This window comes from Vipera ursinii (genome assembly GCF_947247035.1).
Source record: "Vipera ursinii genome assembly, chromosome: 6".
NCBI lineage: Eukaryota > Metazoa > Chordata > Lepidosauria > Squamata > Viperidae > Vipera > Vipera ursinii.
Genome location: NC_139515.1, coordinates 70,582,499 through 70,605,930, shown reverse-complemented (window position 1 = coordinate 70,605,930; position 23,432 = coordinate 70,582,499). Strand labels below are relative to the sequence as shown.

Here is a 23,432-nt window from a genome sequence, read left to right as displayed (position 1 = left end):
GGGTTGCCTTATTCACCAAAACACCTGAGGGCAAGACAAGAAGTAACAGATAGAAACTTATTTAGGAAAGTTCCAACCTAGAACTAAGGAGAAATTTCCTGACAGTGAGAATAATTAAACAATGGAATGGCTTGCCTCCAGAAGTTGTGGGTGCTCCCGTCACTGGAGGTTTTCAAGAAGATATTGGGCAGCCATTTGTCTGGAATGGTGGTATAGGTGGAATAAGGATCTTGTTTGAGCAGGGAGTTGGGAGTACAAGACCTCCAGGGCCCCTTCCAATTCTGTTATACGGTTACTGTCTTAGTTAGCTAGTTAGTTGGCATGTTTGTATATTTCGAAATTATTTTTGGTGGCTTTTCAAAAATTGATCTCTAAGTGTTATTATCTTTAAATGGAAGTTCCTTTGGGTAACCTACTTATAGGCCCTGATTTCCTTGTGGAAGAGATGGTTATGGATTATGGCGTCGGTAGCACCCAGGACCATTAATGACTACTCTAGTCATTTCCGACTCTAGGGGCCGGTGCTCATCTCCCTTTCAAAGCCGAAGAGCCAGCGCTTGTCTGAGGACGTCTCCGTGGTCATGTGGCCGGCATGACTAGACGCCAAAGGCGCATGGAACGCTGTTATCTTCCCACCGTAGTGGTCTCTATTTTTCTACTTGCATTTTTATGTGCTTTTGAACTGCTAGGTTGGCAGAAGCTGGGACGAGTAACAGGCCCTCACTCTGTTACGTGGCACTCGGCATTCGACCCGCCAAACTGCCGACCTTCTGATCGACAAGCTCAGCGTCCTAACCCACTGAGCCACCGCGTCCCTGACTACTCTATAGTGATTCTAAAAACATCCAGGCAGGTGCCTTTAGAAGCTTTTAAACAAGACATGATAATGAAAGATGTCCCCATGCTATTGACTCACAGCAGTCGTGCCCCTGCCTCTAAGGTTCCACTTATTTGATTGATAGTTGTTGATAAATGGAGCAGTCCTAACAAAGAATCAAGTGACAGATTCAGAAACAACCTACGAGCTTCAGCTGCTCAGGTCAAGAATTTCCAAACATAAGGAAATTAATTACAATAGTTTCAGAGAATGTGTAGAGGTGCACAGTCCTGGTCTCCCTCTTGAGGGCCAGCAGATTCAAGGCTGACTTCATCCATGTTTCAGCATTTACCAATGGCAAGAAGCTTTATATCTGTGCTGCATGAATGCACCAGATTTAAACCAATAGCATTCTGTTCTGGCTCCCTAACTTGAAAATAAAACAGTATATAAAATCTTAGTGTCTTGTGGCAGCAAATTTCAAAAGTTTATTTTATCATTCCATGATTCCATAATTTATATAGATTAATCCAGAAGAGACCATTGTTTATCACTATTAGTATTACAATTTACCTAACTTTTTTGGTATTTCTTTTTTGGAAGAAGGAAAAAAAAAGCATGTGAATGTCCTTTATATTTCGAGAGAAATTATTTGGGGAAATCAGGAGAGTTTATACTAATGTAAATAGACAGGAAATTTAGGAAAATCAGAAAGCAGCAATTGAGATTTAATCTTAAGCAGAGAAATGTGTAGAAACTAAGTTACAGTTAAGTCAAATTCCATGAATTTCAACAGCCCTTGACTAAGCCTGGATTCATCCCACTGTTAGAAGCAAAAACATTGTGCAACTACTTAAAACATTAATGAAATGTTTATGCATTCACAAATTTGTCATTAATTGTTATTTTGTGTGATTAATGTTTGCAATCTAGGATGCCTCATCTCTGTCAGACTATTGTACCATTATTGACTGGCATTCATGAACACAACGTGATTTTTGTTGTATATACTTCAGAATGTAATCCTTCCAATCCACATATCATGAAAGAACTTCTTATAAAAACTCTATATTCACTGGGTAGCAGACTAATGGATTCGATGTTCAATATCATCTGGTGTTCCAGCAAGGTAATGAAAAAGTTGTGAAATGGAACAAAAGAGCTATTTCACTCTAGAGTGCTTCCACATAATGAAGTTTGTGTTGATTAGCACTCCAAATCAAAGAAATGCTGTTTGTTAGTGCAGGGAGAAGGGGGCCTCCATTTAAAAAAGATTTTCAAAATATAGCAACATTTATTCAAAGGAGTAATGTTTGAAAGATGCAATGTTATAATAGCATTTCTGTTTTGATCCATTGAAGAGACAACCCATTTCTTCTCCAGGTGTTAAAATGGCAGAATGAATTGGTAGAATGTTCCCTCATCAACATTGTGGGTGCAGCTTCTTGGATCAGAACTCTGCAAATGAATAGCAAGGCAAAAGCCAGTGCTTGGAATGCCATTGAAGAAGCATTAGAGGATCCCAGCTGCCAAGCAATATATCTGTTCACCAGCGGTTTGCCCGAAGGCTCTGTGGAAGAAATCTGTAACCGCCTGAAAGAGTCAAAGCAATTGTGTCCAATGCATATTGTGCAATTGGTAGAAAATGGAGAGGACAATAAAATTAGCTGTCAAAAGCTATTGGTGAATGTAGCCAAGATGTCTGGTGGTACTTTCCAAGCTATTGATGGAGCTTCCTGTGAGGTAAAATGACAAATGTCATTTTGAATCTGACCACTTGATTTGGGGGATAACTACTGTGATTCTTTGGTTAACCAAAGAAAAGTAGTTTGACTTGTTAAACTATATTTGTTTGATCACATGAAAATTCAGTCTGTTGAGTTACTTTTACAAAGACTCATTTTTTTTCTTTTGTTGATTTTTTAATGCCTTTATGAGGCACCCATCTCACAGCAGTTTTAAAGAACAAAAATAACCATTATTAAAGTAGAAAATAATGTCATAATTAATGAAACATTGTAAAAGCTACAAAATTCATATTTAATAAAAACCAGATACTGTATGTGTATTAAAAGGTGGAAAGAAAAGAGGAGGACAAAATTTATAGTAATGCTGTAGGAAGCTCTGGTTGAAGAAGTAAGTCTTTAGTAGGCACCTATGAATCATAACAGAAAAGTCTTCGTAGGCATCAGGGAGTTAAGCATTCAGTTAAGCATTCAGTTAAGCATTCAGACATATTGAAGAGAAGAATTGTCTTGCCATTCATAGTATGACTCTTTGATATTCTTAGTCATGAAGAAATGAACAATCTGTAAAGCAACACACGAAATCAAATTGTTGGAAAGGACCCAAATACTGTGTAGTTTTACCAATCTAAATTCCCAGAAGAATGTCAAATTATTGCTCTCTAATTTCTTCCATCTTTTTAGCATAAGACTGGCTGTAATTTGGGTTTTCATTATCCTGGTAGCATCGGCAATCTCAGCTTCCCTCCACTGACAGATCATTGCACAAAACTGTAAGTTTAGGTACCAATGGATTTTAATGTTATTATTGATCATTTTACCAATGTTGGAATAAAGACGTAAGTGCCAATAAGATTGATACTTATCATTAATCCATTTGTATCAGTAATCCCAATTCTCTGGTGAGCGATCTTGCACTTCCTAAAGCCTGTTGGTTTCTTCTTTTACAGGTTTCCTTTGGGTGCATGGAGTTCAGATACTTGTAACACGTGTTTAAGAAGTTCCGTGCAAGAGAATTTAGAAGACTGTTCCACAAACAGCCATCATTTGCTGAGAGGGATTCGAGTCCTTGCCAGAAAACAGACAGATGGCTATTACTATCTCAGTCATATTGTCCAAAAAGTGAAGGTAATCACTAATCATCTCAATATATAATGGGTTGAGGATCAATAGATATTGCTGTATTGACTTCTTCCACCATTGGTTTTATATGTGCAGTTGGACTGAAACAGGTAGATTCTAAGTGGGTTTCATCACACCTGATTTTTAAAATTCTGGGGAAATTTTCCCATGTCAGCCAGACTTGATGGTTCATTTGGCTTGTGTCTTATACAAGAGTACCATTTTATAGGTGTCTCTTTGAACCAGAGTGGTGTGATTTTAAAGGTCATGAATTAGCCATTATCTTACGGCACAACTTTCTTCATAGGGCTGTCACTATGGAAATCAAATTGGAAATGGGAGTGCTGTGTGTACAATCTGGAGTTCCTGGGATAGGACCATACAAAGACGTATTATAAAAGCTTTGGGGGACTGTATTTGTATTAAAGGCCAGGCTAAACAAAGCTTCTGCTACTATGGAGGAAGGTGCAGCAGGAAAGTTGCACATTGTCTTTTCCTCGAGCTGCCATGGGCTATTCATGAGAAATAATCTTTCTGAAAAGACTGCAGGATAAAGTTATTTGCCAAGGCTCTGGTGAAATGTCATCTACAGTACTGTTCTGTACCAGCCTGCTACCGGCCCTGCAGAAAAAGCAGGGACAACCCCTTTTACAAGAAGGCAAGAGGCTGGAACTAAGCCTGCCAAATTTATTAACTTAAAACAGAGCAAAGAGAGCAAAGAGAGCAAACACGAACCATGAAACAGGAGCTATTCAAACGGTTGCCTTCAGCAAACCAGCCCTCCCACGCATTCCCCTTTTAAACAGTTCAGGGCGTGGCTTCTCTCTGCCTCCTTCCGAGGTGCCCCATTGCCTTCCTCTGTTTACTCCTGATTGACTGCCTCCTGCGTCAGGCGTCCTTGAACAGGGCCAGCTGTGGGTCATCTTCATCCACGCTGTCAGGCTCACACAGCTGGGTCTGCGTCGTAACCAGGTGGGAGGGGCCTGGCTGAGGGCTCTCATCAGCAAGCTCTCCAACACCCTCAGCAACCTCTTCAACACCCCCCTCCTCCTCCTCTGAATCGTCCCACCCAACTTCTGAACCCACAGGCTGACCCTGAATCACAACAAGGACTCTGTTTATATTTATTCAGTTTGATGGTTCTGTTGTGCTGTGCAAACCACTTTAAGAATAATGTACTGTAAAGAACAAGACAAACTTAGTGTCTTTGAAATGGAAATATAGACATTTCTATATAATGGAGACGTGTCCTTCAAAATGAAGATAGTGATTATAAGATGACTCTATACAGATTTAGGGGGCACGATGGGTCAACGGTTAAAGATGCTGGAAAGCCGACAGCCCGGGTTCGAGAGCCGAGTGCTGCATGACAGGGTGAGCTCCGGTTACTTGCCCCAGCTTCTGCCTCCCTAGCAAGTTCGAAAGCATGCAAATGTAAGTGGACAAATAGGTAGCACTTCAGTGGGAAGGTAACCATGTTCTGTGTGCCTCAGCGTATAGTCATGCTGTCCACATGACCACGGAAGTGACAATGCTAAGAAAGGCTAAGGAAGAGATGAGCATTGCCCCCTAGAGTTGGACAGGACTAGACAGGGGAAACCTTTACCTCTGCCTTTATACAGGTTTGAAGGACAGGATTTCTGGCTTCATTTCACAGGATTCCAGTGAACATGTTCTAGTTGAGTTTGAAAGATGCCAGCGATCACGGAAAGGTAAGGCTCCATTTCGAAGGCAAGAAACGCCTCTCTATGACATCATCCATTACGATGATGCCAGGTGGCAGCCATTATCTGCAGGAGATGGGACCCTTGCTCCATGGGAGAAGAACGGCAGACGGTATGGCCCAGGCATTGTTCTCCAAGTAGCAGAAACCAGGTCAGATTATTCAGGTATGGCTTAATTTGCCTTCTTTCCATTAAACATCTATTGCATTTTTGCAATCCTTGCTCAGAAGACAAAGGCATACCACACTTGCCTCCTTTCAAAAGGGGAGGAGGTGTGCTTGGAAAAATAAAGTAGAGGGAGGAGGGGAAATGGGGCTGCAGCTGCTACTTTCCCTCCTTTTAATCTTCCGCACAGCCATCCAAAATGCATTAGGTTTATTAAGGGCATTCACAAAAGGATGGTGGTGTTTCTTTGCAAATATTACATGGATTTTAGAATAGCCAACTGAGTATTATTATTATTATTATTATTATTATTATTATTATTATTATTATTATTATTATTATTATTTGCAATTAAGCATTTAATTATACAAAATATCCTTAAATAGAAAATACCAGTGTTAACAACAATTATGCTCTAAAACAGTGGCAGATAGTCTGCCCCACCAGGGCAAAACTACTCAGCCTGTTTCTTGTTGGGGAGAAGGAATTAGCAAGTTAATGACTAAAACGGTTGACTTAAAACTTGTGAAAACTTAAATCAGTTCTGAAGACACACACCCTCCTTCCCTCCAAATTGCCTATTCTGGTGACACAAATTTTGGGTGGAAAAAAAATGTTACAGTACAAGATGGCTGCCTATTCCTGGCTGCCTATCCCTGCTTTAAATGATTTCCATAGGGAAGCCTGCCAACTGAAACAAGAATCCACAGAGGAGCAATATCTACTGATAGCAGCGGCTGGAGTTACCCCTAGCATAGCAATGAGACAGATGTTGTTTCCTTCTGAAATACGGCTCCCTTTGTATTTCCCTTTACAGCTTTTCAAAATAGCAAAGTGCTGATTAACTTCTGGAATGGCCAGACCAAGACAATATCAGCAGATGTTGCTGTGAGGATCCCTCTTTTGTTGTATGAGCGCATTGTTCTTGAGCTTCAGATGCCACTGACAGCCAGGCAGCTGTTGGTGGAACAGAATCCAGATTATCCTTCTGCTGTGCCACCTGGATACCGAGCTTCTGAACCTTGCAGGAATAACCATTTACCTTGGATGCCTTGGCCTCAGACTCTAAAGATCAATTGTATTGGTGTCTGTGGTAGCAATACCCATTTTTCTCCTTGGTCTTTCTGCTGTCCACTACAGAATCATAGTATATCTCCAATAGGTTCAACATGGGCAGACGATACTTTGATATCAAAACTCAGCCCATCAAAAGAGGAGTTGAGCAAGAAATTAGAAGGCCAATTTTCAAAAGGCAAACCTCCCACTTTGGAAAATGATAAGGATGCAAAAGAAGATAGCAGCAAACTAAAGAAGGAAACAAATTTAGCAGATGCAAAATCTTGGGAAGAGAAGGAAATCAAAGTTGCAGAACCCAGTAAGGTACAAGATTATGTTGATTATAGCTTATAGCTCACATCTCTGGCAAGAAATCTCTCCACGCCCTATTCCCCAAAGCAATTATAAGCTATTGCCAAATATTGTTAAAAAAATTTCCTAAGCTGAACATCATAGGATAGCTAAGTATTTCCATCCTTATCATCTTTACTGTATTCAGTGGGGCTTTTTTCTTGATTTTGGGTAGGACCAGATAGCGATGGATTCGGAAGATACAACAAACCATACTGGCACCGTGGTTGATATAGCAACCAATACAAGCAAATGGACAACTCAACCAAAACAGAAATGTGCGTAACTATATTAAAAGAGATGTGGGGTGTTTTGGTGACTTGGTGATAGACATTGAAACTAATGTATCAGCATAGTTTACCTTAACCTTTTGGGCACATTCATGGCATGGGTCCGGAGTACCTCGGGGATCACCTGCTGCCGGCGTCAACTTCCCTCCGCCCTGTGCGTTCCCACAGAGAGGGCCTCCTCAGGGTGCCACCGGTCAGAGAATGTCGGCTGGTGGCCCCCAGGGGGAGGGCCTTCTCTGTGGGCGCCCCGGCTTTATGGAATCAGCTGCTGGTTGAGCTCCGGATGGCACCTGACCTTCGCTCCTTCCGACGTGGTCTGAAGACCTATCTATTTGAACAAGCCGGCCTGGCCTGATGGGGGATGTGTTGGGGTTTTTATTGTGGATTTTTTATTACCATCTATTGTTTTAGCTCGGGCTCCTATTTAATTCTTTTTTAATTTTTGTATTCTGTATTTTTATATGTGCCCTGTTCACCGCCCTGAGTCCTTCGGGAGAAGGGCGGTATATAAATATAATAAATACTAATACTAATACTAATAATAAAGAGAAGGTCAGGAGATCTGGTGATGTCACTGATCAGCAGATGGGCCTCTATTGCCCTCTCTCAGGAGAACAGTATTTCTCTGTATCTGGTATGAATGAGGCTCCAGGGATCCCTGTCTTTGGATTTGTACATTTACAATATTGCCATGGCTACATCACATACAGTATTGTGTCATTGTGATAAGGATGTGATTCTTTGTACTCATTTTCTTTTCTGATGAATTCTAAGTGCGATTATCCTTGAGAAAAAGGTTATTGTCCTTAACCTCAATGTTTTTAGAGACATCAAGTGAAGGAAATTGCATTAAAAACATAGAACATAGAAGAACAATGAATAGAAGCATCCTTGTTTTTTTTTTTGTTTTTTTTTAAAAGGGGAACTAAATTAAAGAGATCACTGTAAGCAAGGGTGAGGGACACACGGCCTTCAATTATCAACTAAATCCTGAGATAGCAAAACCAAAGAGGAGGAACGCTGGTGGTTGCACCAGAGTAATATCTGAGGAGCCAGATTTTTCATTTTTTCAGAGACATCAACCACATAAAAGGAATGTAACTTAGGCCAAGCAGCCATCTATAGCTACGTGATGTTTCCCCTTTTCAAATCAATGTCTACATCATATCTATACCATTATTATTATTTACCTCTGCAGTGAAAGTAATTATCTCATATAACAGGTTTTTTACAGCCCAGCCTGAGTGGATCTTTAACCCAGCTTTCCCAAAGAAATACTTCTCAGAAAACTTACTTTGCTAACAGTTCCAAACTCCAGGCTAAGCTTGACTGGGTGGACAGGTCACTGAAGAAAGATCGTTTAGCTGTTGAATCTGTTTTGCACATGAGAAGGAGCTACAGTGCACCACCATCTGGACAGGTGAAAATATTCCTCCTCTCATCTATATAATATTACAGGGAAAGGCAGCTTTTGAAGACCATAGTTGTGCATAGCTCATTTATGAAGTACTAGGCCTAAACTGTCTGAGGGACACCTCAGCTTTGCTTTGAGGTGAAAACTAACAGACAGACTTGGAAAAAAACTTACCCCAATATAAAGGGATCTTTTTTTCCAGAGATTAATAGAGAAGGAAGCCCCTTGGGATGGTCCCAGAGATGTGGATGCCAACTCAGCTAAGATAAACTTCAAACGACAAAAGTGGGAGCAGAGACAGCTTAAGAAAGAGCAACAACAGCGGGAAAGCCATCACAAAAGAGAGATGCGACTTGAAAATAAGAGGTAATGGACTGCTGTATCTCCAGATTGGTTAGAAGAGAATATAAACTGAAGCTACAGAGGTCTTCTGTGACTTTTGCCTTCAGTTCTTGTTACTTATGGGAGATAATTTTCTTTACAAATAGAAGGTTCTTGCTTCAGCCACAGAATGAGAGATTAAGTTCTCTACCTGTGTCAAAAACCTGAGATCTCGTAGTCCTCATTGTAAAAATCAAAATAGTATTTATCACACATCATTCACATGTTGATAAAGTATATGAAAATGGATCATAATTGTTAAAAGAAATAGTAACAATTCCTTTTTTTCAATTGCTGTCCATGAACAGAGTTGTTATGATTCTGATTATGTTAGATTTCATCTGTTCCTATTTAGTATTTTCCTACGTATGCTTTCCTGGGATTGTATGAACCCCTGATCATGTGAAAAATTAAACGTGCCTAATTATTTTTTCTGAAAATGATCTCATATAAGCCTAACTCAACAAAGGCTTGCAAACTTAAAATGTGAATTCGGAAGTAAAGTTTTGTTGCTCATTGTTTTATTTAGCATGCTGGGATGTAAAGAAATACGGTCTTTTTAAAAAAAACAGGTTAAAAGCTGAGCCTCATTTCTTAAAACAGGCAGCAGTTTCTCCAGCGGGCATTGCAAGGCTCACAGCGGCTGCAGGAGCAGAGTGACAGGGCTGAGCGGCATCTGGAGCAGCTGCGAGAGGCAACAGCAGAGAGGAGAAGGCAGGAGTCCCATTTGTGGGAAGAAGAAGGAAAGAAAGAGAGCCAAAGGAAGGAATTCTTCAAGGCACAGCACAAGCAGAGGGAGAAGCAGCTGGCAAAGTATAATCAAATGATTGATGACCAGGAAAAAAAGAGGCTGGTGAGAGCATGAGTCTGTTCTACTTTCCTCTTTTTCCAAATTTCTGGAAAAAAAGGGGGGGGGGAAATAGGGGAGATGAGGCATTATCAGGAAGAGTTGCCACCTCCACCAAAGAAAATGTAACTTTCTGCTGAGATAAACGTTACGATGTAAACATATGGAAGATCAGAGTCATTTGTGTAGTTTATTCTGGCTGCATTTGAGGGCTCAGAAGTTGAAAGTGGGATGGATTTCAAATGTAGGAAAGAAATTAAATGATACGGATATTTAAAGAAGCAAGTGTTTTCTTCATTTTTAATCAGAATTTCTGCTCAGAACTCTATGCTTGGAAATGTTGAGGGTTAATTATTCAGAATTAAGCAAAATAATCAAGTAATCTTATCTTCTTTTTCTGTAGGCACTTCTCAGGAATAGAAAAGAAGTCATGCAAAAGAATGCAGAAATTGCCCTGAAGGAACAGGATGTGGAAAATAAGAAGAAGGAAGCTGCCAATTGCCAGGAGTTCCAAAAGCGAGAGCAGATTTTACAGAATAAGGAAAAGGAGAGGCAGATGCAGAAAGGACTCCTACAGTATCTCAGGGAACAGGACCTGTTATTGCTCCGTGCTTCTATGCTACCATAAAAGTTAAAGGTAAAGGTTCCCCCGCACATGCATGCTGGTCATTTCCAACTCTAGGGGCCAGTGCTCATCTCCGTTTCAAACCACTTGTCCGAGAACGTCTTCGTGGTCATGTGGCTGGCATGACTAGATGCCAAAGGCGCACGGAACGCTGTTACCTTCCCACCGTAGTGGTCCCTATTTTTCTACTTGCATTTTTACATGCTTTCGAACTGCTAGGTTGGCAGAAGCTGGGATGAGTAACAGGCGCTCACTCTGCTACCATAGAATAAAGCAATTTCTGCAGCCAAGGCACTAAGAGTGTTCACAGATATGGTAATACCTTGCAAAATGGTTCTTCTGATTCGGAAGCTGAGTGCTTACCCGAGAACTGGAGATGGTGTAGCAAATGATCACTGCTTATCATCCTTGTCTTCATTTTCATTTTAGTTATGTTCAAGCCAATTTTTCTGACTTTCATATTTCATTTCAATTTTGCTTCAGCTTATTTCTTGAGAAACTGCAAAATTTCCTGGTCTTTCCAATACTCCCTGAAGCATCTTTGAAATGTATACTAAACTTAGAAGTGGGATTGCACCAACCTCTTGAAATGTGGTCACGCCCACAACTGTATCCCAATATATTTTTTTTTAAAAAAAAACCTTCAGATTTATTTAACTAGATCAAGTTTAACTATTTTCTCCTTTTTAAAATTCTTCGGGAAGAATGATCATATGAGCATGTGCAGGTAGAGTTTTTAAAAATGTATTTCCTTTTCCATTCTCATATTACATTAAAATTCTTTCTCCCCTTCAGATTATCCTTTAATCATCAAGATATTTTAAAATAACTTGGCTGGAATAAAACTGGGTGATTAAAAGATATTCACTTCCAATCACTAAGTGCATTAAGCAGCGTTAAACTTATTTCACCCTCTCAGCCAAACAGCAGATAAGAGAAGGGCAGCCTTAAAATGTACTAAAATTAACAGTGTACGCCAGGCCATATGCTTGATGTTAACCTACAAAGTTCTTAATGTTTTGGGATTAGAAGCACCTAATGGACTAATTTCATCACCAGTCAAGACATTAGTCTAATGCTCCTGCATTTTGGAGATTACTCAGGGTTTTATTGGCAACAAGGCTTTACGCTGCCTTCTGAGTTGGAATTGTTACAGATCTCTAATGATGTTCATCTTGTTCTCTATTTTGTAGGCTAAAAGTAAAATCCGCTTTGCTGCAATGACACAACTGTCAGGGAAGAACATGCTATACTTGTAAGCAGGATCACACACAGAATTCTACACAAATAAGATTGACTGTGAGCAAAAAGACATAGCCCTATCCCTAATTCTATAGGCCAGTATTCTTCAGGCTCAATAACTTTACAGAATTCCCCAGCCAGCATTGAGTTTCCTAGTAATTAGGTGAAACTGTGCTGCTCTGGTTGTTAATTGTGTCTGTTATGGGTAATAATAGTCTGGACTTAACCAGTGTGTACTTTGGGCCTTTTGAGTAGTTTCCTGAAAGCCCAAATTCAGATTAAGGACCTATAAGATGATTACTCCCCTAATATTTTATAATTTTATCCTTTCGAAATATATGTGTATTACAGTTTGGGGACAACTTAGAATTTCTAGGGCGGGATTTATCAGACTGAGACGAACCACTCTTAGGGATGGAATGGGAGAAACTTAGTTGTGCACTGTTACAATAAAGCCACCTTTCCCAAAATTTCTTTCATACTGTTTTCATTGTAGATTTGTGTTCATTTTGACTTTTTAGGGGAAGCGCAATGGCAAAAAAGTTTAGGAATCCCTGTTCTAGGGCCCCCAAGCTGTGTATCTGTGTTGTTAATGTTTGCAGTGCAGTTTACTATATTGATCTTATCTTCATGGGCGCACATTTTTAGGTTTCTATTGTCCACCTGAAATGCACATTTGGGCAGAAAGATGGAATATTCATTGCCATAGGTCTGGGACTTGTTTGCAATGTCACGCTTTTGACCTGAACAAGCAAAATTCAAAAGGAAAAATTTAGAAAACCTGTTTCTTTCATTTACACAAAACCAGTACAGAAGCAGACTGAAAAACCATTTCTTGCCAAAAGCTTTTTATTAATTCATCCAACTTTCCCAATGTCAGTAGTTAGAAGTATATTCTTCTAAAATATGACTATATTAGTAAAAAGGAATGTGGCTAATAATATTTTGGAACATATTAATTCATTGGAAATTACAGTAATCATTTTAACCATGTTAATTCTTGATGCTTTCCAGAGCAGTCTCTCCACAGCTAAGAAAGCTGTATGCTGATACAAATATGAGAGAGAGAGAGATGATTGATACATGCTATCTTTGTTTTCTATTGTCCATTTCCGTTGTCTAGACATGGGAGCTGGACAAGTACTGAAGCTGTAAATGGGTTTAGTACAACGTAATGGATTTTTTGTGTACCAGGAGACAGAACAAATCATGTGTTGGCAGAAGGACTACAATGCATCTAGAGATGCATTTAATATCAGCATTTTGAATTGAACTCTTGCAGTTCTTTCTTACCAGAACAGTCCTATTCATTCTAACTGAAGCAGATGAGTACTCCTTAAAGCATTAGACCTTAATTTCCAAATTCAAAGGTCAAAGTGCATAGCATCTGAAGAGGTTCTCAGTTTTCAAATATAAACTCTGAAAACAGCTTCTCACTAAGGGAAGGGTTCTTCCTAATTTGGTGGATTGATGAGAAGAGGTTTAGCTGCCTTCAGAACATCCAGATCAGGGTCTAGGGAGCGACCGAGACCTTCCAAAACCATTATGGCAAAAACAACACAGGCAAAGTTGCTTTCCAATTTTACCTAAAAGCACAAAGATAATAAAACAGGTGAAAAAAATGCAACTATTTGTTATAAATAAAAAATTATATTCACATTTTCAGACTGTTTTTTATAAAAATGTTTACAATAGGAATTAAAACAAATACAATAGTTTGTAGCTGACTTTCTGAAAAAACTGACAGAGAAGCCTGCTAATAGTGATCAGATGATCGTGGGGTTCTTAGTAACTTTATAACAGAGCAAAAGAGTTGGAAGGAACCTTGTAGGATCATCTAGTCCAGGGGTAGACAACCTCGGCTCTTTTATGACTCATGGACTTCAACTCCCAGAATTCCTGAGTCAGCTGACTCAGGAATTCTGGGAGTTGAAGTCCATGAGTCATAAAAGAGCCGAGGTTGCCTACCCCTGAATCTAGTCCAACCCTCTGCTCAAGCAGGAGACCTTGTACCATTTCTGACAAGTGGTTGTCCAGTCTCTTCTTGAAAGCCTCCAGTGATGAAGCACCCACAACATCTGAGGGCAAACTGTTCCATTGGTTGATTGTTCTCACTGCCAGAAAAATTCTTATTTCTAGGTTGAGTCTCTCCTTGATCAGTTTTGTATCTACTTTCTACTTGCATCTACTTGTCATACAGTAGATGCAAACAGGTTCCCAAGCACCCAGACAGGAAACATTTGACTACGGGAAATGGGCTGTAGAGTGACATTTTATGTCAATCAGAAGTACTTTATGGCCCCTAAGGCACCTTTTTCCAGGCCTTTGTAACTTTGAATAATCATTAAATGACCAGTCATAAATTGAGGACTACCTGTATTGACTATTTTCAACAGTCAAAATTTTCTGAGACTTTGTTTTTGTACTACAGCATCCAGAAACACTAGATATGCAATGCTTTACATGAGATACACATCCTGCTTGTTACATGGCTTTAAGCCACTGTGAAAAAGTTCTTACACGTAAATGAACTCACCTGATGGATCATAAGTAACCTGAAAACACTGGATAATAAGCTTGCAACTTGAAACTGTAATAGAAAAAAATAAAATAAAAAATACAATTCAATTGATCAGGGCATCCTAATAAGGAATCATCAATTCAAATATAGCTTAGAATCATGCCAAGGACTGGAAAACAGATTGTCAACATTACTGAAGTGTGTTTAGAATAAGCATCTATAATTTCTGTCAGCTGAAGAGCCAAATAAGGCTTCCTGCATCATTCTGAACAACTGAACTCAACTCCCAGAGCAGGACCCAAAATAAGCCTGGTGTTCTTTGGGGGGAGGGTAGTGCTAACCTTGCCCCTTAAATCCCTCTCCTCAAATGAAAAAATCGGACTCTAAATCTCTGTAATGGCAGCCCCTGGTGTAATACTTTTGTATCCCAGACTTGGATTATAGGAAGCTGCAGTATACTTTTATCAGTTCATATTCTGTGTACTCCTGCGTTACTGACACTGACTGGCAATGATCCTTCTTAAAACATTCCTACTGGAGTTTAAAACTATGAAGATAAAAAAATACAAACTAAGAAGATTATAAATAAGAATAAGTAGAAAGTACAAAAAGGGAAAAAAGATGGAGGAAAAATATGAAAAATTATGGTGGAAATATGAAATAAAATTTACCAAGCCTAGGCAAAATGAGGATAAGAGTTTATGTCTGGTTCCCTGGGAAGCCCAAGCCTCATTATATAACCAAGTCTTGAGGGACTTTCAGAATATCAAAAGGAATTAATTAATTTGGGAAATTAATTAAATTAATTTGGGAGGGAGGCATTTCTCCTGAGAATCACCAAATATGCTGTAGGTCTCTGGCTGATTGTACCCAGAGCATGGCTTCTCTGCCCCATGTCATGGGGCAGGCCATACACTGTGCTCAGAGCACACTGAAATAGAAACTCACCTTCTCCAGTGCAACAGCATTGCTTCTGGCCCTTGTCACCAATTCTGCCATGTCAGCCTTGAATTTCTCCACATCCTTGCACTGGTTAGCTCTGGAGTGATGAAGAATCAATTCAGCCACTTTTTCTCCCTATGGAATAAATTAGATTTTATGGAGGTGGAATCAAGGCATGATGTTTGCTAAGCAAACCTCCCCACTTTCAAGGAATTTCTCCCCGAGCCCCTGCTGCTTTCCAATATTTGTCTTTATTTGAGCTGTTATTCCAACATAGTTGAGATCAAAATCTAACAGGCCAAGTAGAACCTAAAGTCTTGGTGCAAACATATAGCTACCCCTGATTTTTTTAACCATGGAGTAAATCCTGATCCAAAATTCATGATTTCTAACTCTAAAGGATTTCTGGTTAATACAACCATAATTAGTACTCATTGAGATTGATGATGATGTCAGAAGGGACCTTGGAGGTCATCTAGTCCAAACCCCTGCTCAGGCAGGAAGCCCTATACCATTTCAGACAAATGGCTGTCCAGTCTCTTCTTAAAAACTTCCAGTGTTGGAGAATTCACAGCTTCTCGAGGCAGGTTGTTCCACTGGTTAATTGTTTTAACTGTCAGGAAATTTCTCCTTAGTTCTAGGTTGCTTCTTGTCCTGCTTTGGAGAATAGCTTGACTCCCTCTTCTTTGTGGCAGCCCCTGAGATATTGGAACACTGCTATCATGTCCCCTTTCGTCCTTCTCTTCATTAGACTAGACATACCCAATTCCAGCAACTGTTCCTTATATGTTTTAGCCTCCAGTCCCTTAATCATCTTTGTTGCTCTTCTCTGTACTCTTGCTAGAGCAGGGGTATCAAACTGCCGCCCCACGGGCCGGACGCATCACGCGGAAGCCACGCCCACCCCATTGCCAGCAATGGCAAAACTGTCCCAATACGTTGCACGACATCACGTGACGTTGCGAGTTTGACATGTCTGTTCTAGTCTCAACCTCTTTTTTACATCATGACCAAAACTGGATGCAGTATTCCAAGTGTGGCCTTACTAAGGCACTGTAAAGTGGTATTAACACTTCATGTGATCCCTCTGTTAATGCAGCCTAGCACTGTGCTGGCTTTTTTGGCAGCTGCAGTTGTTGGATCCTCATCTTTTAGTAAATTACCACATCACTTTATTTGCTTGATTTTCATTAGCATGTTTGGAAACCCAACCAATGATTCTGGAATTCAGGAATTGTCATGTGCAAACCCTGCAAAATATAACATACTCAAAAACCTGTGTCTCAATACAATGTGTGAACCATGTCTCAACATAATAGACCTTTTATGAGGCAGAACTGTGGAGAGATGAATCATGAAAAGCATGCTATACTTATCAAAGAGTAGATATTTTCTTCTGAACTTTTGAAACTATGTAAGTCACAGCTTAAACTCAGGACTCACCTGCCCTAATACAACAGCAGTGAACACTGCCCGGAAGTTCTCCAGATCTTTACTCTGCAACTCAGCTACAATCCCTGCATCCAGAAGCACTAGACGGAGTGGTGAGGAAGAGGGTTGTAATTCTACAATTAATGTATCCAACAGATCCACTATGACTGCCCCATCTTCAGGATGATCACCAAACTGTTCTGCTCCCTGTACCAGGATATTCCCAGGATGCAGATCAGCATGGACAAAGTTATCAACAAACACCTGAATGATTGAAAAATACAAGTTCGTTAAAAAAAAAAGTTACACCTTCTCATGGGAAGTAATTCATATTAAGAAGCCATTATCTAGCATAGGATCACTGTTTTCAACAGCCTCCATTGCCTCTGAGTGCAGTTGATTTGGCGAGCCCCCTCTTAAAAGATCTTTGCTTAAGGATTTTTGCTAAATATTTTATGAATTTAAGCAAGTTTCCTGGGGAAAATCAAGCAATTTCCCTCAGGCCTCTATCTCTTGTGGGTGTAGGTTTAAAAGGGGTTATTTTAGCTACATAAGCAAGACCACACTTACTTAAGCAAGGCTAGCAGAGGAAACACATGGGAGCCACAAAAATGTCTTATTTCCATTTTGGATTCCAAACACTGTTTTAATCCTTGCCCTTTCAGTTTCTCTTCCCACCTAGCAACATGTTCCATTTTCAGTGGGCTGTTTCTTTAGGAAGGCTTTACCAGTTCATGTTTTTGTTCCCAAACAGGGAATTATTGCTTTGTCATTCCAGCTCCCAGACAAGCTCTATCATGCCTGGTCTTCACTTGCCAGCAATTTTAAGAGCAGAATTCATTATCTAGTATAATTTATTCAGATTGCACCATTGGGATTACTTGGTTTTTAAAAACAATATTCCATATGATTTTATTACAGTATAAGCTAAATTGAAGAAACTGGCCAAGCACAGCTTAACAATGTTCTCTTACCATCTTTAGAAGCATATCCATTCCCATCTTGGCTATTTTTTGCCGTAGTTCCATTTTGGTATCTATGTGCAAATACTGGGATATGGGTTTGCTCTCCTTAAACAAAGACCAGGAAAATCAGGAAAATCGGTATTTGCATGCCAATAAATCTTTCAAGAATATGCTGTATGATGAAACATGAGGTCTAAAAGTCTTACCTAGTATAAACATTATCTAGTATGGGCTGCAGGCTATGACCAGGCTTCTGCATTAAGATAGAAGCCATTAATTGTCAGCACTGCAAAGATGCTGCCTCTCAACATTACACCTATGTCGTCATAATGGCATTCATGTCCAGTGTAGAAACACAGTGTGGTTTTGTAGCCTTTAAAGCTTAAGCACCTTTAAGGAATGCAGTTATCTATAGATCTGCTTCTGGAGAAGTGTTTTTCTTTCATGTACCCCTTAGTCCTGTGATCCTCTTTCAAAGGGCTAAACCCAGGGTAGGCAACCTTGGCTCTTTTATGACTTGTGGACTTCAACTCCCAGAATTCCTGAGCCAGCCATGCTGGCTCAGGAATTCTGGAAGTTGAAGTCCACGAGTCATAAAAGAGCCAAGGTTGCCTATCCCTGGGCTAAACCATTATTTAGTTCATCCTGAGTAACAGACATCCAACCCTCAAATCCCAAATTACACATAATGAAAAGTCTATGTAAGCCAAGAGTGTACCGATGTCTGTGGAGATTCTCAATCATCCAGGTCATGGTGCTTTTTTATAAAAAAACAACTGGACTTTCCTGATGTTTTCTTTGAAAACATTTCACTTCTCATCCAATAATTTCTTCAATTCTTCAGAAAAAGCTTCTTGGATGAGAAGCTAAATGATTTCAAAGAAAATACCAAGAAAATCCAGTTGCCTTTTGGAAAAATAAAAACATCTTTGGGCCAAAAGTGTATCCTTTGAGGCCAAGGATACCTTGCTTCCGTCAAAAACTTAGGCACAACACACTGATGATCTTTGAAAACATTGCCACTGAATAACCATCAAAGTGACAGAAGAAAAAAAAAGTATTAAATAATGTAAGATAATATTCATATTTAATAAAACTTAATTGAAATTAAATATTTAAATTTTGCTGTTGTTATTTTTCTGGCTCTGCCTCTGTTTTTTGAAATAGTCTCCAGCTTAGAGAGATCTTCCATCAAACAAAGTTGAACACAGAACTAGTTAAAGTATTTAATCAGCACTCTTGTATTTAAAATAGAGGGAAGTTTTTAAGTTCTTCTCAACTTTTTGCAATCTTGCCAAACTTTACCCCCTCAGGCAGGTAAAATTTGGGGGGAAGGGAAGTGAGAATCCATTGATACCGATGAAGTGATGAGCTTTCCTGACTCATGATATTAATAATTTCTAACTATTCATAAAATCAGTTAAGATATATTTTTTTGTTAACTGACAGAGATGGAAAAGTCTCAGTGGAAATTCCAGATGTTGCTGAACCAGAACTCTTAGCAATTCTATTAGACTGGGTAGAGGCCTATCCTTGCTTCATCTAACCAGTATTCTTACCTCAAAAGTTTCCACCAGGATATTTTTTGTCACAAATGGGTGAAGAGGAAGGGGAAACCTCACATAATCTGTACCTTGGAAATTCAGATAGAAGTGTTCTAGGTTTTTTGCTTCATAGCGTAAGTCAATCTAAAAGAAGTGGGGGGAAAAGGATACGTACAAGGATCACACATTCTTACTACACTAAGATAACCATATTCAAATCCTCATTTAGCCATAAAACTATTCAAGAGCTCTGGGCCAATGCCTATCTAATAGCCTAAGCTTCTTTAGAAAATTGTTGGGTTTCCTACTTAATAATAACAAAATAAATAAATGAAAAAGTATTGTGCTAAAATCCATAATAATACGGATGACAAAGCTGTTCAGATTGCTGAACAGAATACATCTTGATAAAAGGTTACACCTGGAATAAATCACCTGGATCATAGGCTTCTCTTTCCATCTACAGCAGAACCAAAATCACTCGCATGCATCATGAGGTCGCAACAAAAAATCTGCCTTGTAACACATCTGGATTACAAGTGTCAAATTGTCCAAATGTCTTCCCTTCTCCTTTCTAGAGACATTTATAGTTGTTTTTGGTCTCACACAAACTAATACTGTATTTGATCATATTTTCTTACTGAAATCTTAAAATATTTTTTTAAAATATGACTAAGGACGTGAAAAGTTTAAAACACAAAAGTTGCATGAAATAAAATATTCAGTAATAAAATCAATCTGGGGGAAGCTATAGGTTTGCAGGATGCCAAATTTGTATTTATTTACTAATAAAAACCCAATAAATAGGGATGGAAAGAACAGCTAAAAAGTTGATACAAGGTGCTGGTTGATGGGGAAGATACAGAAAACCAAAATTAAGGGAGCTGGAGTACCAAACATCAAATTCTTCTAAAACTTTATAGGCCCTACTTATTTACAAATATTAATCCTATGTCATTTGCAATAATGTGAAATGAAATTCCACAAATTGAAGGCTGTGAGGTATAAATAATGCTTCCCATAGAGCAGTGTTTCTCAACCCCAGCAACTTTAACACATAGTTGAAGTCCACACACCTTAAAGTTCCTGAAAATGAGAAACACTGGCTTAGAAAGACATGAAGGCAGAAAATAAAATAATAAAACAAAATTATAAGCCATAGTTCAAGGCAAACTGTTTGTACCTGCTGAATCATGAGCTTCTCAAACTCTTCCACAATCTCAGTCACACTGAGCCACCTAATTCCAGGGAAAAGCTCAAGAAATCGACTGCCAATTTTCATGAGAAATAAATCCATCTGGACCTGCTGAACTAATCCAGGATGCAGAACCTAAGCAAGACACAAGACAAACAATCTCTTATGAACAAACACCCATCACTGTCAACAATTCAGGCATTGTGATGATATGGTCCTTACTTCCAGATTTTATTATTTATTGTATGGGGGTTGTAATACTGTCAGGAAGTGTCTCTGTTCTTATGAATTCTGGTCTTCATTATCTGTGGGACAAAGTCTCTCAACCTTGGCAATTTGAAGTTGTATGGACTTCAACCCCCAGAATTCCCCAGACAATCCAAGGTTGAAAAACACTGCTCTGGGCTATTGAAATAGATTTATAATTTTAAAATGAGCTAAAAAGGTGCCTCTGAATAAAATGGGGAGATTTCAAGAACATCTTATTTTAAATCAACACCACCACCAACATAGACAAAATTTTTAGAATAAACTACTTGCACAAATACAGTTGCTTTGCTGGCCTGGCATTCAGAAACGGTGAAAAGGATATTGCTGGAGTGATCAAGTTTGGAGAAAATGAAACATACCAGAGGAACAAAAAAGATTCTCTTTTTTCCTCAGCCATCTTGTCCTTTTACTCATCTGCATATTTAATTAAATCCCCATTACGCTGGGATAATAAATCAAGGCTTTATTCCTGTTACATCAATTGTTCTGGGCATATTAAATCCTGAATTCTACAGAACATAGTTCTGAGTACAGACACATATTATCAAATTATAACTTATTTTGAGATAGGTATTTGAAATTGCATCATTTCACTAAATATATTATTACAGTTCTAGAACTGTAACATTTATTTTAGTGACAGAAGTATTACATTGCCATTTTTGGAGACTTCTCAACCCAGTCTAACTCTGGGATTACTTGATAGCCCCATCATCAACTAAGCCTCACCAGACACCAAACAGGGCCTGAGCGTGCTTAGCTCTTCAAGTTGTGCTAAAATAGATTAGTTACTACAACTTACATTTCAGAAAAAAAAATTGTGAATTGTTTTTATGCTTTAAATCTTCCTAACTGAATCCATCTATCCATTTTGTTATGTTCTTCTAAGTAGGAATGAACAGTTGCATGACATTACCTTAATGGCTACTGGGAAAATATGGTTCCCCTTGGAAAATAAGGGTGGGCTTAGATTTCCAGAACTGGAATTCTGTACAACGCTTTCATAGAAATCATATTTGTGAAGAGGTTGATGGTCACCTTCCAAAACATCTTTGTGCTTCCTCCACCAGAACCATCTTAAAAGTCCTTTAAGACCTGAGGTCTTCCACACCTCCAAAGCAGCATCAAACACAAAAATCTTTGCCTGTTCACTCAGCACTGGGTCTCTTAATATGGAATTATCTACATAAGCTTTGTACACTTGAGCCACACAACCAGATCCAATAGGTTCTCTGCTTTCAAACATGAATATCTTCTCCCAGACTTCTCCAAAGGCTTTCTCTAAGGAGTGTTTGGTGTAATCCCAAGAGTGAGGAATCACTTTGATGTGAAGCTTGGAGAACTTGACACAAAACTCTTCGGAAAAGAGGTCCCGTCTAGTGCTTGCCCACTGTCCCAATTTAATGAATGTGGGACCAGAGGATTCTGTAATCTTAAGAAGCAGGTGGAGCCAGAGTGAGGCAAAGCTGGGAGAAAAATAGGTAAAAGGATAAAACCAGATCAAAGGGCTAAACTTCAACAAGAGGATGAAACCTCGGATAACTGCAGAGAAGGCAAATCCAAGACCCTGAAGGAAAGCCACTGAAGAAAGCCTGGCTTGACTAAGAAGACTACCAATATTGGTCTGGACAATCTTACTAGCTACACCTTCACACTTTGTCTCCCGTGACAATCTTTCAATCCCCCAACATACAAATAGGATCTTGGCCACTGCTTGGCATTCGGACCAATTTGGAATATTAACAGGAGTGAATCGGGTCGCACGTGCCTTCCTCCATTTTCTTACAAAACACAGGGTTTTCTTCACAGTGAGGATTCTGACACTGGGAAAGAAGTTCCGGGCAGTGCAATAACAGAAAATACTCATCCTTCCTGAAGTGGAGACATTAAGGCTCTGAGAAAGAAGATGGATTCATCTCGTGGACTTGAGGAAACCATCTGAGAAAGTAAAGGTGGAAGTGTTCAAGCTTTCCAAGAGGGAGGCCGTCTAATACGGGAGGACCAGAAGAATCGGCTTTCCCCTCGGAGAGCCTACGACGTTTGCAGGATGGGGCATCAGCCCTCCACTCTCGTGCATCCTTCAGACACCCAAGCAGAGCAAAGGCGGCGTGTTTCGAGATGCAATCTCCTCCGTGTTTCGGTCATCACGGGGCACGCAGCGGAAATCCTAGCCAGCTGTGGCTAACGGGAATTCGCCTGCCTCCGACTGCTCACTTCGGTTGTTGTTGTCGTTTTTGTCCCCCCCCCCCCCCCCGATTGTCGTTTCCTTTTCGCTTTACAGTAATTTGCAAAGCGACGTCGCTTTCATCTCCGGCTTCTTTCGAGAGAGAGAAAAAAAAAACGATTCATCGGCTCGGCGAATTTTCACCTACGGTGGCTAACCGTGAATTTTGCCCGGAGGGATTGGGGAGGCCGCCTGTAGAACCCCCCCACCCCAGGTATCGCCTTCAATGGGACGGGCGTTCCGTCGAATCCGGCGGGAGGGCAGACGGAACGAAAACAAACCACAACGTTCCAATTCCAAAGGCTTCCGGAACGCCCTCCCACCGCCGGCCAGGGTGAAATTCCCGCCCCTTAAAGAGACAAGGTTGAAACTAAACATTAAGAAAACCAAGATCATGGCATCTGGCCCTCTCAATTCCTGGCAAATAGATGGGGAAGAAATGGAGGTAGTGACAGATTTTATTTTCCTGGGCTCCAAGATCACTGCAGATGGGGACTGTAGCCAAGAAATTAAAAGACACTTGCTGCTGGGGAAGAAAGCCATGGCAAATCTAGACAGCAC

At 39.8% G+C, this 23,432-nt stretch overlaps 2 protein-coding genes across 3 annotated transcripts; one reads left to right on the top strand and one right to left on the bottom strand.

Annotated features, from left to right (window-relative positions):
- Nucleotides 1-1,755: 1,755 nt before the first annotated feature.
- On the top strand, nt 1,756-12,249 carry LOC310642395 (uncharacterized protein). The gene is made up of 12 exons (XM_083366074.1): nt 1,756-1,946; nt 2,201-2,560; nt 3,247-3,335; nt 3,513-3,690; nt 5,342-5,573; nt 6,391-6,953; nt 7,156-7,258; nt 8,494-8,690; nt 8,887-9,050; nt 9,669-9,918; nt 10,316-10,549; nt 11,731-12,249. The coding sequence occupies exons 1-11, from the start codon at nt 1,860-1,862 to the stop codon at nt 10,538-10,540; spliced, it is 2,448 nt and encodes an 815-aa protein (XP_083222200.1). The 5' UTR covers nt 1,756-1,859; the 3' UTR covers nt 10,541-10,549; nt 11,731-12,249.
- Nucleotides 12,250-12,610: 361 nt separating this feature from the next.
- Nucleotides 12,611-23,142, bottom strand: ADCK2 (aarF domain containing kinase 2). 2 transcript variants are annotated; one of them, XM_083366075.1, is made up of 8 exons: nt 21,564-23,142; nt 20,366-20,512; nt 19,198-19,326; nt 17,648-17,743; nt 16,686-16,937; nt 15,249-15,377; nt 14,316-14,369; nt 12,611-13,365 (listed from the first exon to the last, which is right to left on the bottom strand). In XM_083366075.1, the coding sequence occupies exons 1-8, from the start codon at nt 22,512-22,514 to the stop codon at nt 13,234-13,236; spliced, it is 1,890 nt and encodes a 629-aa protein (XP_083222201.1). In that variant the 5' UTR covers nt 22,515-23,142; the 3' UTR covers nt 12,611-13,233. The 2 variants fall into 2 exon arrangements, with proteins under 2 accessions (XP_083222201.1, XP_083222202.1); XM_083366076.1 differs by having other exon boundaries at nt 21,849-23,142.
- Nucleotides 23,143-23,432: the final 290 nt, after the last annotated feature.